Source organism: Astatotilapia calliptera, chromosome 17 (assembly GCF_964374335.1).
Source record: "Astatotilapia calliptera chromosome 17, fAstCal68.1, whole genome shotgun sequence".
In the NCBI taxonomy this organism is placed as follows: domain Eukaryota; kingdom Metazoa; phylum Chordata; class Actinopteri; order Cichliformes; family Cichlidae; genus Astatotilapia; species Astatotilapia calliptera.
In genome coordinates, this window is record NC_137438.1 from 38,939,936 (window position 1) to 38,956,239 (window position 16,304).

A 16,304-nucleotide genomic window follows, 5' to 3' on the forward strand; every position below is an offset into this window, starting at 1 on the left:
GAGAGAACGCAGCAGACGCAGCTCAGGTCAGAGGTCAGCGATGTTACTGTTTAACACAGCAACACGCTGTAACAAAGCCAAGATTAATGACTGTCTAGGTGTCCATGTGTGCGCATAGTTTGCAGAGGAGCTCTTCACATATCTCTGTAATAATTAATCACACACGCATACACCTCGTCTCTCAGCCCTCCTCCGGTCTCGCCCGCTGTTTTACGGCCTCACCTGCCACAATAGAGGGATGACAGCCGCACTCGGCAAGAGGGTGGAGAGGAAATGGGAGAGATGTGGTTTCGGAGGAGGGGGAGAAGTGAGTGTCAGTTGAAAAGGAGAGTGGAGATGAAAGACAAACAGTGAAGCAGGTCCAGAAAAAAAAAGGAGGGCGAGAGTGACAGAGAAAAGAAAGACAGCCACCAGATGTGCTCACTCTGCACACAGGCACTAGTGCAGGGGAGGCAACGTGGAAAACTGCTGCTGCTTATTTATGTGCTCATCCTGTCATCGGCTCTTCAGAGTTTATTTAGCTCGCTGTAACCTGTGGTACAAAGACACAGGTGACTAACTCAAGGAAAAAACAACACAAAGTGATTCAGTGCAACCTGGCGTTGACTCTCCTTCTGCACCGTTCTCCCCAAATATTTCCTTCATTTGCTTTTCAGTTGATGGAGGTGGAGAGCACCATCTTAAATCTTCCACAGCTTCTCATAGGCTTTCAGCTGGGTTCAGAGTCCACAGTGTATGAGTCACACCATATTCATATTCACCAAACCACTCGGTGAGTCTTCGCGTCCTGTGGATGGGGGAACTGTTATCCTGGAGGACGCCACATCCATCATTAGAAATGTTTTATCACTCTAGACTTCTAATGGGACACGTGGACCCGAAACCACAGCAGCAAGACTCATCCCAACGCAAAACTGGATGCCCTCATTTGATTGTTCATATTGCTTTACAGTGTGAATAGAATTTGGGTGATTTAGTTGACCGTTTACACAGTTTTAAATTAAAGTTGATATGAACTCTATAATTTATAAATAAATATGTAAATGTGTTTAACGGAGCTATACTGAATCCCCAGTGCAAGAGAGAGAGAGTGCTTTGTATCTTTATCCTGTTAAAGACATTAAAGCGCCATCAGTTTGCATCACCTTCAATCATCAGCTATTTCAGGAACTTGAAGGCTTTTTTCCAGGTAAAAAATAGCACCCTCTTGAAGTTTTCACCTGAAAGTAACCAAGCTGATTTCCAGCAAAGCTTACCTGTGCTAGACTCGGCCCTCTTAATGACAAACCTTGCTAAGACACATAATAACTTGTCTGTCATCAGGTTAAAGGTGTATTGTCAAATGAAAGTCTGCAAATCACTTCAGAAGACAGGAGGATTCTTTCTTTATTATCTAAATACTGACACGTGCATGCACACATGTGCACACACACTACGGGCTTTGTGGCATTTGAGTGAAAAGCAGTGGAACAAATTCCAAAAATCCCATTGAAAAGCATGTTAGACTTTTTCCAGACTTTTGGAAAAACATGCAAAACAATGAGAGCTAACTTAAGACGGCAGCTTGTGGGAGGAGGGAAAGGGCTGCAAGAAAGATGATAGAGAAACGGGAAGAGACTGGTATGAAGCATAGGAGCGAAAAAAGACGAATGCTTGTAGTTAGTTTAGTGTTTAACTTCTTCACCTCTCGAAGCACATGTGCCCACAAAGGACCTCTGACTGAATACTACCAGAACTTCCTCCCTTTTCCCATTCCCTAACCCTCTCTTTGCTTTTTCCCAATGAACAGATGCTGGACTAACAAATAAAGCATGGACAATAACACTCACGTGTTTGCTGCCTGGTGGTGGTTAAACTATTTAATTTGACAGCTTGATAGAGTTAACTCTTTTAGCCAAGTACATGTTATATATGTACCAACCAGCAACTCTCGACTTGACAGCTATTTGACGTGTTGGCACAGCCAGGATGGGTGATTGGAAATGACTGTGGGAAAAGTGGAAAAGAGCTGAATATCAAAATGTTGCCAGGAAAGGACATGGAGGCTTATATAAGCTGTTGTTTGCAGCTGTTGCACTTCCAAAGTAAGCAAGACAGAAGGATCTCCTCTAAACTCTAAGGAGGAGAAAGGAAGAGTCCTGCAGACTGGACCGTGGAGTCAACTATTTGATAAGTGAACCCTTTACCATAGTCCTCAGACAGGTAGAGCTAACACAGAGAGGACGACCGTTTATGTTCACACACAGCCCGTTTGGATTTGCCAGTCAATCTAACATGCATGCATTAACTTGTGTCTTTGGACATGGAGAAGGTGCAAACTTCACACAGAAAGGCTCCAGATATGATGCCAGCTAGCAATTCGGTGGCATGATTCCCATGACATGTATAACCCATCCTGCAGTGTTCTCTGGAAGTCTCCGGGTTGCAGGGGGGAGAATATGAAACTTAAAGGACGTGATGGAAGGGAAGGGCACCTCATCTGGTCCGGACAGCGACAGACTGATAGCTCTTACTGAAATCTGTGGGTACATGGCAGTTAATGGAGCGAATGTGAATTCTGCAATGTGTCTACAATTTTTCACGAATGCTCTGCAATGTACTGGAGTCTCTACAAATCCCACCTGACCTGGAGAATTGCTTTAGGAAACACCAGGAGATGCTGGAGTACGGAACAAGTACAAAAATGTAAATCTGCCACAGCTCTTATAATTTATGACAGACAGACAGACAGACAGACAGACAGACAGACAGACAGACAGACAGACAGACCTACTGCAGTAAAGTCATGTAAATTCAGAGCAATAAATTAGATGGGAAGAATGATGGGATGATCACAATATAAATGAGCTCCTTTGTTCCTCACCAGATCTGTTTATTGTTAGACATCCTACTGTCTTAAACACCTGGTACACATTACTACATCTGCAATATGTATGTGTATGTGTGTGAGTGTGTACTCATATCTTTGTGGGGCCCAAAAATTGGAAGCTTACTATACTTATGGGGACCAAAATCCTGGTCCCAACGAGTTTGAAGGCATTTTTGAGACTCAAAATGTGGTTTTAGTGACAGGGTTTCATTTGGGGGTAAGGGGCTAGACAAGATATGAATACCCAACATTTTTGTGTGTGTGTGTGTGTGTGTGTGTGAGAAGTGAGAGATAAAAGCAGGAAATAGAAAGATAGAGGAATTGAGTGAGGGCTGTAGTTTAGTTTTTGTGAGCTCCCATGAAAGAGAGCGCACTGACGGTGTGACACAAACCATGTGTGTTATGGCAGCATCCGCCTGGTTGGTGTTTGTCTCCGACAGAGAGACGTATGCAACACACAGATATATATGAAGCTCTACTGAGGTGCATTCCTTTACCTGTGATCTTGTTTCATCACATTTTTTTATTCCTTTGTGTTTGTTGTGTAAAAAGGCCTCAGCTCACCGGAGCTACAACTTCTGAGAAATATAGAGTACTGTGAAAAAGACAAGCACCCACTCCTATGGATGGGAGTATGCTGCGTGAGCAGACAGACTGTGTTACATATGCTGAATGTCAGTAAGTCCATCTTTGCTCAGCTTTGCATTAGGGAGTGAAAAAGCAGCTGAAGGGAGACAAACATTAGTCCCAAATTGTTCCATAAAAGTCTCCATCAAAAGTTACTGAGCATGCTACACTGCCAAAAGGCTTTATGAGATCCTCCGGTCGAACGTCGAAGGTTAAGACTGAGTCATTGTTGTTAGATTTGCCTACCTAATAACCCTAAAATTGGGTTTATAAGCACAAGAAAATGTAGTTCCCGAGAGAAAGCGCCTGAAATCAGACATTCAGAGGCATGTTTTTCCTTCAACAGATCAACGGCTAACGACCAGTGGACTCCCTGCTACTTCCTCCCTTCTGAGTTTCTCATTCTTTTTTCTCTCAGAGTGAAATGATCTAGACCGCAGCTGAATATAGAAACGTGACCGATTCGGTTTTACAATATCAGCTAATGTCAGCTTATATTTTGGCTATAACTGCTTTTGGTTAATAAGAACATTTCAGATCAGTGTAACATCACATAGTTTATCCAGCGCAGAGTACAAATCCTAACAGTGTCCATCTGTCTGTTTTCTTCACTACTTATCCAATTTAGGGTCGTGGGGGAGCCGCGCTCCATCCCAGGGGGCAGGGTGCACTGTGAACAGGTCACCAGCCTATCCCAGGGACATCACAGAGACACAGACGATCGTTCGCTCCCACACTAAGACCTACAGCCAATTTGGGATCATCAATTCATGCGTGTCTTTGGACAAAAAGCAGTTTCTGAAGGCACACATGATGCTGGCTTTTAAGATCAGGTTTCATTTAACTGCAGCTTTCAATTAAGAAGGTTGTGTCTGTGTGGATGCATTGAGAATTTACTTCTGCCCACAAAAGCTAACTGTACGAGCAGTAACTGCAGCACTCAACCAAGACAAAACCTCACATGTGTGGTAGCTGCTTACTTCTACAAGAGCAGCTGTTGAAGCAACACCGGAGAATCAACGTTTTGGGATTTACTTACCTGGATGACTGAGCATGCATCAAGACACATACTGCACGTGCTCATGAGTATGTTTTATCGCCTTCGTGATGTGTCATAAACGCCACAGTCAAGTTGACAGCAAATACCTGCTGAGATTTTGAAACCTACATACTTGTAAAGTGAAAGAAACCATTTTTATATGTTTCTGCTCTTTTTTAGAGGAAAGGACTTTGTCGGGCTCACTGTGATTTTTCAGTATGTGTGTAGATATAGATATATATATGTATCCTGAACGTACGTTATTAAAAATAAACAGTACTGCATTGTTGCAACCTTTTCTGAGGAGAAGTCAGATTATCCCCAGAGTCATGTGGATATATTGAATGTTGCTGAGACGTTTCAGCGAGAACAATAATAGAGACCGTCTCACATTACAGCGACTGGAGTCTCTGGTGTGACCAAATCACTCTCAGCGATCCTTATCTGTCTTTCTGTATCTCACAGTAACCCGTTATCATGATCAGGGGTTAAACATCAAACCAGAATAGAGCAGACTAGAGTTCTCTTCATTTTTAGCAAAAACCTGTGAAGCAACAAGACGTAAACTGTGCAGCGTGCAACGCTCCCCGGGTGCATAATCAATAAAAAGCAGCAAAGTCTGAACATCTCTCAAACATCCAGTTAGCAAATACGCACACCTTGAGTGCATTAAACACTGCTGGACTTCTTTCGCTATGCAATTCGTTATTTTGATTAATCTTGGCAATTACGGCAGAGGACTAGGATATGTGCTTTTCTGCTCTAATTTATTTTGCTTGGCCTACTGCGGTGACTTTTACAAATTGGGCTGTATCCACTTTCAACAGGCTGTAAAACAGTAAGAATTAATAACTTTGCAATTCAAACAAGCAAGAAGAGACACGGTGCACGTCTGTGCAGTATCACGCTGTCTGAGAGGAAAACTGCGTCGACCTCCGCCGGCCAGTTTGAGAGACTGCCGCCGGACCTCGATTACAGCGCAATGCCGTGCCGGTATTCACACGTGTACAACAGCAAAACACAAAGACGTGGCTTTAAACTTCTGTTTCATATTTTCTGAAACGATAGGATGTTTCTTTGTAGAAGCAGCAAACTGGGAAGAACTGGAGAAGTCGAGACAAAGGAAGGGATTAGTGTGGGCAGGTCAAAGGAACAATATCTGTTTGTGTTTTTTTGTTTGAGGTGACGGCGGGGGTAAGTGTAGTTGAAAGTTGATGTTTCGCTCAGCGTGGTATCCCCTGCAACGGTCTGGTGGTTGAGCTTTCAGTGGGGGCTCTTGGCTGCTGTTGACACTAACCCCCACTGACCCCATTACAAACGCATACACACTCGACTGAAATACACGCTATACAGAAAAGGCCTCTCGCTGTGCCTGTTTGTACCTTTTCCATTATCCAACTGTCTTGTGAATTTGTAGCAAAGCTTGGAAATGTCGTAAGAAGTGAAATACTGCTCAGGTGTGCTTCCAGCTGGGTTGAGGCTTTTCGATTTGTCTGAACTCGAACGAGGAGTTCAGAAAACGCATCAATAAAAAGTTAGTCTTTCGAGAAGTCGAGAGTGAGTTACGGTCAGTGAGTAAAAGGTCGTGATGGAAGGTTATTTGAAGGACATTTTTCATGTTTTGTTACTTATAGCAAAGAATCATTATCTTTGTACCGTCCTTATAGTACACTTTTCTAAGAGAGCACTGCACAAACGTTTCTCTTTACTGCAGTGACCACTGTCAAAGAAACTGTCCAGATGGTTTTGCACGGTGCATCAAAATCCAACAATACGTTCCTGCATTCACATTTCCCCTAAATTTCGAGAAGATCACCAACACCACCGGCTGAAAAATGCCCCAAATCGTGACAGAGCCTCCCCCGTGTTTCACTAAAGGCTGTAGACACTGGCTGTTCTACCTCTCTCCACACCTCCTCCTTCAAATTTGGATTCATCGCTCCATATCCACTGCTGCCACTGAGTTTTAGTCCAGTTCTTGTGTAATTTGGCATACTGCAGCCTTTTCCCCCTGTTTCACTTCCTTAAGAATGGCTTCTTGACAGCCACCCTTCCACTGAGACCATTTCTGATGAGGTTTTGGCGAATTGCAGATAGATCAACTGAAGTTCCAGATGCATCTCTCAGGTTCGGTGTCAGGTCTTTGCTGGATTCTTTCCTATTTCTTAAGGACATGACTTTCAGCTTTAGATAAAGTTTTCAGGCCTCCCACTTATTCTTTTGTCCTCCACTTGTCCAGTTTCCTAAATTTCTTTAAGGACACTCTGCACTATTATTTGACACACTGTGCTGAGATATGTCAGGTTTTGGCTCTTAAGGAATCTTTTTGCTTTTTGCGTTATATTTTGGTATTTTTCATAGTTTCAACAAAATAAATTACAAATTATGTGTTTTGTGATAAACTGCTAGTAACAACATACTTAAACAACATGCTTGAATGATTCACGGGCGAAACAAACAAAACCACTCCACTGAAAATGAACAATAAAGCAGCCAAAGTTCAAAGAAGAACTTTGAAAGATCTCAGAAAACCTGGAGAAGTCTGGCTGCTGCTGGCTGGTTGCTCAGGACTTTTGCACAGTGCTGTGCATTTCCCTGGATTTAGGTTTTTAGCATTTAGTATTTACACATTTAAAACATGATTATTAACATCCAAACCGTGGAGAACTAGTTTCAGTCTTGTGTGTTGGCCTGCTATAAGACTACGATGGGAAACACTGCTGTAGAGCGGACAGACTGGCAGCTAAAAATACCGGGCACGGAAACGCTTCCTGAACCAAACAATGAATTACCACACGTGCATGTTTGCACACACACACACACACACACACACACACACACACACACACACACACACAGACCCTGAGCCTACTGACAGTGTAAAGTGAATAAGCACGTTAATTTTTGCTCCATGGAGGATGGATAATGGGATACAGAGGAGAACATTATTTGAAATGAAAACACAACCTGTGCTATTACGAAAGCAATGTGGAGGCTTAAAGACTCCACAGGAGAGTGAATGGATAGGGACACTCTCACCAAGTTCCTTTTCATTTTGAGGTGGGCCACTATGAGGCACTTGGCCTTCTAACGTGCAGTTGCACAATCAAGTTTGTTGCTACAGACTCAGGATAGTTTACAGTATGCTCTTGTACACACCGAGGACAAAAAACACGTGTGCATATTTTTCTGCTCACTTTCAATTGACGCTTTCAATGTTTTAAATGTGCCAGCTAATCAAACCGAGATAATATGCTGAAAAACGATATTCAGTAACACAGCCACAAGCATGCATGTGTTGAGTTTAAAAGGCTGCTTTAATCATGTGACAGGAGGCAAATCTGTGCCAAACGCATTTAGTACAACTAGTGCAAAGATCTCACTTCCTCTGATCTTTTTTACATTTTTGTCTTTGGTTTGACTCTGCGGTCCTCACCAGAGACGGGCAGCAACGCAGTACTTTTTTCAGGTAAGGAGTAAAGTAAGGGATTAGCATTGCAAAAAAAAGTAATTAGATTACTGTTACTTTCCTATAAGCATGCAACGTTACTGCGCTACTAAAGTGTGATTTTGATTTTGAGAGTGTACGACGTTCGTGGCAGCAACAGACGTGTGCAGATCAACAGTGGATAATATGGAGTGATGGAGAGAGTACGACCGTGCAGCGTTTAAAGCTTGGAAGTACTCAGAATACTTTGAGTTTGATTCTGTAAAAAGTGACAAAAGCATTAGTGTCCACTGCACACTCTGCGTGGGAAGAAAACTTCTTTGTACAGCGAAAAATTAAACTTCAGCTCTGAGCGAGCAGCGAGCACGCTGCCACAGGAATGTGACATTCACTGACATGTTGCTGTGTTTTACTTGCATCTATTTGAAAGACTGAGTGTAAACACAAAAAATGATTTTATTTTAGATGCTGGAATATGCAGAAAATAGGTTTAAATGTTAAACACATTTCTTCAAGTCAAAGACTGTTGCATATAATTTAATTTCTGCTTGATATATAAAGTTAAAAGATTAAAATTAATAAAACAAGTTTTAAAAAGAGACTTTTTCATATGATTCAGTTTTATATAATGGATTATGGAGAAAAAAATTACAATTGGGCTGAAAGGTCTGTTGCTTTATTACGTGTTCAGTTTGGGTAGCATGTTTTTAAAAAGTAACAAAATTACTTTTGAAAATAAGCAATCAATAAAGTAACAGGATTACTTTCTTGGGGAAGTAATCACTAATAAGTAACTAATTACTTTTGAAAATAAGTAATCAGTAGAGTAATGGGATTACTTAATGGAGAAGTAATCAGTAATCAGTAATTAATTACTTTTTTCAATTAACTGGTCCTCACTGCTAACTCTGGAGCCAGAGTTTTATGCAGGTGAAGTTGATTTACGGCCCTGCAGAATCTCCATAGACCTTAATAAATGCCATCATTTGCATTTGTACTTTTATGCTATCACAAGACAACTGTAACTAAACTGTTGCTATTAGCAGTGGCTAGTGGCAACTAGCACTAGCTAGTTGCTGTAGCTAGTTGTTACAGCAGCTAGCTACAGCAACTAGCTACTGCAGTCCCACTTTGAGAAAGTTAGATAAACTTTACTATTACCTTCTGATTAACAGAATCCGACTGATACAGGATTTCTACGGCTGATATTTAGAAAAGATATATTATATTCAATCATTTTTTTCATTCTGATACGCAAAACATAAACAGCCCTCCATTAACATTTGTTATGTGAAGTTATTCATTTACTCATTTCCACGCTGCCCGACTCGGCTCGGATTAGCTGGTTTTTGTGTTTGCGATGTTTTAAACACAAGTTGTGAACAGATACGTGCAGACTGCCCTCTGGTGGACAAACTATGCAACATCAACACTGATAACAGGGTTGAAGGATGTTTCTCCTGTCTCTTCTTTACTTTTTAATTTTCATTTATCGACCATTATAAAGGCAGATACCGCTCAAAAAACAGGCAGATAGATAAGATCTGCTGAGGAATCAGTTGTGCTCCATTGTAGATGATTTGGTCTGTGTCAACACAATGTGTAGGTAATTTTCAAGGAAGGTGTTTTTGGCAGGCTATAGCTTTGGGCACTGCGCAGGGTATGCTGCTAAAAGAAGACGAACCCGGGCATTCGCTCCTATTTTGTTTAGGGGTTAGGACTGTTTCTTGATGTTTGAGGTAACGGGACAATGAGGGGTTGGTTATATGCTTAATGTTCCTGGTAAGTCTTGGACCAAATTAACAAATTGGTATGATGTCATAGCCCAAGCTTGTGAGTGTGTGTAGTATTTACCTGAGCACAGCGTCTGTGGTTTTCACACCAAACCAGGACTTGGTCACTCTGAAAAGAACAGAGAGGATGAGGAAGGATTAGAACAAACACAGACAGAGAAAAATAAATCGTGACGTGTTTCCTTCCCCACATTCAATCCCTTTATGTGTGACTACTGCATAACGCACAAGGAGACAGAAAGCAAAATATTGTTGCTTAAAAGGTCACTGACAAAATTACATAACCAGCCATGCGAACAGACACACACTCCACCTTTCTCTTATTTAGGTAATTATCCTCTGGGTGAAAAATGACTAAACATTCTAGGTTTGCGGCTGCAGAACCAGACAGGGACAACGTCACTCAGCGAGATGTATGGTTATGTGTGCATCTGTAAGTGTGAGTGTTGCACTCTTCATTGCTGAGTGAGTCAAGACCACCGGTAAACACGGCTGCTGTAACCAATATGACAGCGGTATCCGACATGTCATGACCACACGGACAAAAATAAAGATCAACCAAACCAACCCACCCTTATCACACAGAGTTTTCCCTTATTTGACTCTGTGCGCCGTCTAGACAACAACTATACAGAACTAATGAATCTATTTATTTTGTATCATTCATGCAATGACACTTCTATAAATTCATAAGAATGGGCGAGAGGCTACGTACACACTGGGCGGGCTGCCAGTCTTCCATCATACCTTATTTTAATGCGCACTGTCGATGAACGGGTCTGTTTTCGTACATAAGGCACACCGGATTATAAGACACATTAAGCAGAACAGTCAGACCAGTTAAACTTACTCAGCTCATTCTTCTTGCTCCTCCACTTCTGTACTATCGATTCATTAATGTTGAATTCTCTTGCAGCTGCTCTATTCCCGTGTTGTTGCAGTATATTAATGACTAACCTCGTGTTCTGGATGGATTATCTCAGTTGTTCTCCTGACTGAAGTTTGGTCCATTTACAACATCCTGCCATGCGATTGCATTTGTCCCTAACCATCGGGAACCCTCATGTTAACTTTTATCGAATGGAAAAAAAGTTAGCGTTCATCCTCCAGCTTCATTGTGTTTATGTTATGCTAACATAGCTGTGTCGCTAGCGATCACGTAGCACATCATTATATACCAGCTAGCCCAACTTCAGTAACCCTACAAACGTCACTGCTGTTTAGTTTCCTGTCTTCATTTATGTTGGAAGTGATAGCACAGCTGTACGTTTGAGTTTTTCAGAAATCTCTCAGTCAGAACATGCTATATCATGTTTAGGTGGAAGCTAGCGAGCTAACTTCCTGCTAACTTCTAACTCCGTTAAATTCTGTTTTCATGGATGCCTGGATGTTAAACTTAATTGTTACACCTGGTAAAGCAGCAACACTGATCATTTTATTAAAGATGAAAGAATTTAGACAGTTTTTAACTCTCAGTGATGCTGCAGTGATCATTTGACTTTGGAACCTGAAGGAGACGGAGTTTTGGACCCAGATTGGGGTCGCAGCAGATGGCCCCGCCCCTCCCTAAGCCTGGTTCTGTCAGAGGTTTCTTCCTGTTAAAAGGGAGTTTTTCCTTCCCACTGTCATCAAAGTGCTGCTCATAGGGGTTCATATGATTGTTGGGTTTTTCTTGGTATCTATTATTGTAAGATCTACCTGTACAATATAAAGCGCCTTGAGGCAACTGTTGTTGTGATTTGGCGCTAGAAAAATAAAATTGAATTGAATTGAAGTGAATAGATTACTCCGCCAGGCTTCTGACTACGGTAGCCGACAATCCATCAAGCGGTGCGGCTTCGTAGCTTACCAAAGTCGTACTAAAACATTTTTGACGGATTTTTGAGTGTCGTGTACCTCATAAAATCGGTTCGAGGTCAGTGAGCACAACCAGAATTCATACATAAGGCACACCGGATTATAAGGTGCACTGTCAATTTTTGAGAAAATTAAAGGATTTTAAGTGCGCCTTATAGTGCGGAAAATACGGTACTTTGGATTGAACGTGGAGAACTATTATCCATGAACACAGTGTGGCTGTTTCACAGTGTGGCTGTAACTACTCACAGACCCCCTTTTGAGCCCTTAAACTGGCGTAAAAACAAACTATTAAGTTTTCATTTGGCTTTTCTGCAATAATTCGAGGATTTTGAGTCATTTTGATGCCTTTAAATAGCAATTTCTACCAGCTGTTTTGAGCTTCCTTTGGCAGGATAGTCAGTTTTGGCACAACAGGCAGCCCTTCCCTCTGAAATGCTTTGTCATCATCAGAAAAATCATGAAGCCTTTGTGCACCTTCAAAACAACTATTATAATACTTGTGTGTAACTGCCTGTTGTTATGTGGCTATGCCTTCAGAGAGAAAGACTGAGCCTCTAGTGTGTGTTGGATAAGCCCCCTTAACAACTCTTAAACCCTCTCCTGAGTGAGCTGTATTTAGCCTGAACCAGCTCAACTCTTTGCACACACACACACACACACCCTTTTCAGGGTTTTAGGTTAGCATTTGTTCTTCTGGTATTATGAGGGCTATGGGGTTATAGTTAAGGTGACAGTGCTGGGGTTAAAGGTTAGAGATTAGGAGTTAAGGGATTTCACGGTACCGAAGATGCTGAACTGACGCTTTCGCTTGTAACGCTCAGAACGGATGCACATTGTTATCGATGGATGGAGGGTGACTTGTGCAAGCACTAAGCCTGGAAGTGAAGAAATTACTGCCACTAGATCAGTCATGGGTGATGAAGGTCTTAAACCTGAGACAGACTTTGAAATAAAGTGTTCAGACAGGCCTGTCAGACAGTTAAATGCTGACTATAAGACGGGGAACACAGCTCCAGATTCTTGTTTTACATCTCCAAAACCAACAAACCGCAAGTCACCTCAGATTTCTAAAGAGACCGTCCATTGAGTATATGTGTGAAAATGATTAGAGCCCCAAATTCGACATAAATTTTGTTTGCCTCATTCCTCTCATACTCTCACGCCGTGCACTGCTACAGCTGCTTACTGCCTCACTTGTCCAGCTGTTGGCAGGAGTGAAGAATTGGTCAGCTTTCAAGAAAAAGACACAATGAATAAGATTGAAATGAAGATTTTGAGCTAAGCTTGAGCAAAGCTTCAAGGTTTCCCAGTATCTATAAGTATCTAAAAAAAAAAGAGGTATTCCTGACCTCTGACATTATACCTCCGTGATCACTAAATGACTAATGACGGGGCAGACACCCTTGGCTTAATAGTAACCTGTGCTGGAGGTTTAAAGGGATAATGCTGCTGCACACCAGCCTTTAAACGGCACAGAAGAGAGAAGGAAGGCGGAAGCAGTAGCACATTACAGTAATTGTGTAAACCCCAATGAATAGATTAGCAACAAGTCTGTGGGGAACAATAAATGCAGAGAAGAACAGATGAGGCAGAAACAAAGGAACCGGTGTCATGGTACCGCATAGAGACACGGAGAGAAACACTTCCCTCCTCTGCTGACTTCTAAGCTTGCTAATACTGTCTGCAGTACAAAAACCCTGTTGCTATGGATACACATCTTATAGTAGCTTCTTCTTCAGTCTCTCAACATTACAACTTTTCAAGATAACATCTCAGACTGATTCTGTTTGAAAACACAAACTGAATGTGAGCCTGGAAGTTTAGACAGGTTCACTTTTACACTCAAGTTAAATTTATTTAGATCGCAACAATTGATTTACAGCAACAGCCGCCTCGAGGCGTTTCGTATTGTAAGAGAGAGAAAACCTCCGCAATCTGATGGTGGGGCGGAAGAACTCCCTTTTATCAGGAAGAACCGGGCACAGGGAGATGCAGCTGAATGACGATGAAACAAAAGGGAGTGCACACTCTGAATCTACACTGAAGAACATAGGACGGCTAAATATCTATTTCTGCATAAATTCAGCGTTGCAACATTGAGGTGTATCATTGAAGTGTAAGAAAATATGCTTCCATTCAAAAACAAAACAGGAAAACCCTTATGTGCCCTCGCAGAAATACTACATGCACTTCACAAGGCAGGTTTGTTTGTGTGACTTTTACTGGCCAATATTAAATCTTACTCTGTGAAACATTTTTGCTCGATGAGTCCGAGCTGTTATGCTACCACGTACCCAAAAGGCAACTCAGATATCCATTAGTGCAATCAGTTGGTGATGTTCAGTGCTGCTACCTGCTGCTAGGAGTACTTTCTGATGGGTTGTATAATTTACCACTTTTAATACTTTTGGCTGTTGTTCTTCACATTTCCCAGAAGCTCTTTCCGAAGCTGCCAGATGAATTTATATGAACTTTTGGGTATTAGGCTAGTTTTTAGCAAGAACCTAATAATGACAAGAGTATGGGTGAGAGAGAGAGCGCTGTTATCTGGTCTATTAAAGCTGCTGTAAGTATGAACCTTCCATTTCTTCCCGTGTGATTTCTGAACAGTGGAACAAAATGATAAGTGCAAATCTGTCAAGTTTGTGCTGTTTTCTTAGCAAACACACACCATGGATGGATATCGGTTGCTACGAAGTATTTGATGTAGGTATATAGGTAGTCCAAAGTTTTATGTTTTTGTCAACATCACGCTGCTTTGTGCCGCTTATAGATCCTTAAGCAGGGTTGTTTGAACATTCATGCACCATCAGAGGGATTACGGAAGCGGAGGATTAGCCTCTGTTGGTCACCCTGTCACTCCTTCTGTGTTTCATTTGGACTCACTGCCTTTCCAAGTCTCTGCATTTCTGCCAACTCCTGTAAAAATGACAGGAGAGGACTTAAAAATGACACCGATGATAAACTATAGATCTTCCAGCGAAAGTACCGAGGACAGCTAAGTATCTCCAGATTTTCACAGAGGAGATATAAAGCCGTGTTCCCCCCTGCTGGCCTCACATCTTCATCCTCGCTCTCAATCTTTTTCACGGTATCGTTCTTTTTCCTGTCTTCTTCATGCCATAACATCCTTCCAGTGTCAGTCAATCCACTTTAGAGCCTTCTGTAGTCTACACTCACACATATGGATGCACACACATATGAGCTAATCCCAAGTCGATTTCATGGGACATATTTGCTGTCAGAGCCAATTAAGCCAGTTTAGATGGGTCTGTGTGCCGTATGGCCATTAAACGGTGGTCAGAGTGAGGTTTCATTGGGTCTTGGTAAGTGTATGTATGTGTGTCTGCGGCAAAACAGCTGCACATGTTAAAAAAAAGTCTGAGAGAGAAAGAGGAGGTGGACTTGCATGAGATGACTAGAAAAGGAGAAAAGAAGCTGGATGTGGGCGACTGAGAGGAAGTAAGAGAGAGGGAGGATACTGAAAAGAATAAAGAGACAGTCAAAAGAAGGTGAAATGTGGAAATAAATATTAGTTAATAGGAGGAGACTGGAAAGGATGGGGAGTGTTGTGAAACAGGATGCTGTTCATCTGGCTAAAGTTTCTTCTTCAAGGATATTTTATAAATGAAAAGCCAACATTCAACACAACAAATCCATCAAGACGGAATATTGTAAAATAAAGATACAGACTTCACAAAAAGGCCTCCAGCTGCTTTTTTTAATGAAGTCCTACAACAAGAAACCATGCTCATATATATATATATATATATATATATACACACACACATACAGTGGGGCAAAAAAGTATTTAGTCAGCCACCGATTGTGCAAGTTCCCCCACTTAAAATGATGACCGAGGTCAGTAATTTGCACCAGAGGTACACTTCAACTGTGAGAGACAGAATGTGAAAAAAAATCCATGAATTCACATGGTAGGATTTGTAAAGAATTTATTGGTAAATCAGGGTGGAAAATAAGTATTTGGTCACCTCAAACAAGGAAAATCTCTGGCTCTCACAGACCTGTAACGTCTTCTGTAAGAAGCTTTTCTGTCCCCCACTCGTTACCTGTATGAATGGCACCTGTTTGAACTCATCATCTGTATAAAAGACACCTGTCCACAGCCTCAAACAGTCAGACTCCAAACTCCGCCATGGCCAAGACCAAAGAGCTTTGGAAGGACACCAGGAAAAGTATTGTAGACCTGCACCAGACTGGGAAGAGTGAATCTACAATAGGCAAGCAGCTTGGTGTGAAAAAATCAACTGTGGGAGCAATCATCAGAAAATGGAAGACATACAAGACCACTGATAATCTCCCTCGATCTGGGGCTCCACGCAAGATCTCATCCCGTGGGGTCAAAATGATCATGAGAGCGGTGAGCAAAGATCCCAGAACCACACGGGGGGACCTGGTGAACGACCTGCAGAGAGCTGGGACCAAAGTAACAAAGGTCACCATCAGTAACACACTACAACGGCAGGGAATCAAATCCCGCAGTGCCAGACGTGTTCCGCTGCTGAAGCCAGTGCATGTCCAGGCCCGTCTGAAGTTTGCCAGAGGATGATACAGCAGAGGATTGGGAGAATGTCATGTGGTCAGATGAAACCAAAGTAGAACTTTTTGGTATAAACTCAACTCGTCGTGTTTGGAGGAAGAAGAATA

At 42.0% G+C, this 16,304-nt stretch overlaps 1 protein-coding gene across 3 annotated transcripts in view; it reads right to left on the minus strand.

The window, feature by feature from the left end:
* anos1b (anosmin 1b) overlaps window positions 1-16,304 on the minus strand; it is a 53,481-nt gene that overhangs the window by 28,463 nt on the left and 8,714 nt on the right. For all 3 annotated transcript variants that reach the window (XM_026147818.2, XM_026147817.2, XM_080291246.1), the window contains exon 2: window positions 9,838-9,885. In XM_026147818.2, the coding sequence (XP_026003603.2) occupies window positions 9,838-9,885 (48 nt within the window). The remainder of the gene's footprint in view (window positions 1-9,837; window positions 9,886-16,304) is intronic.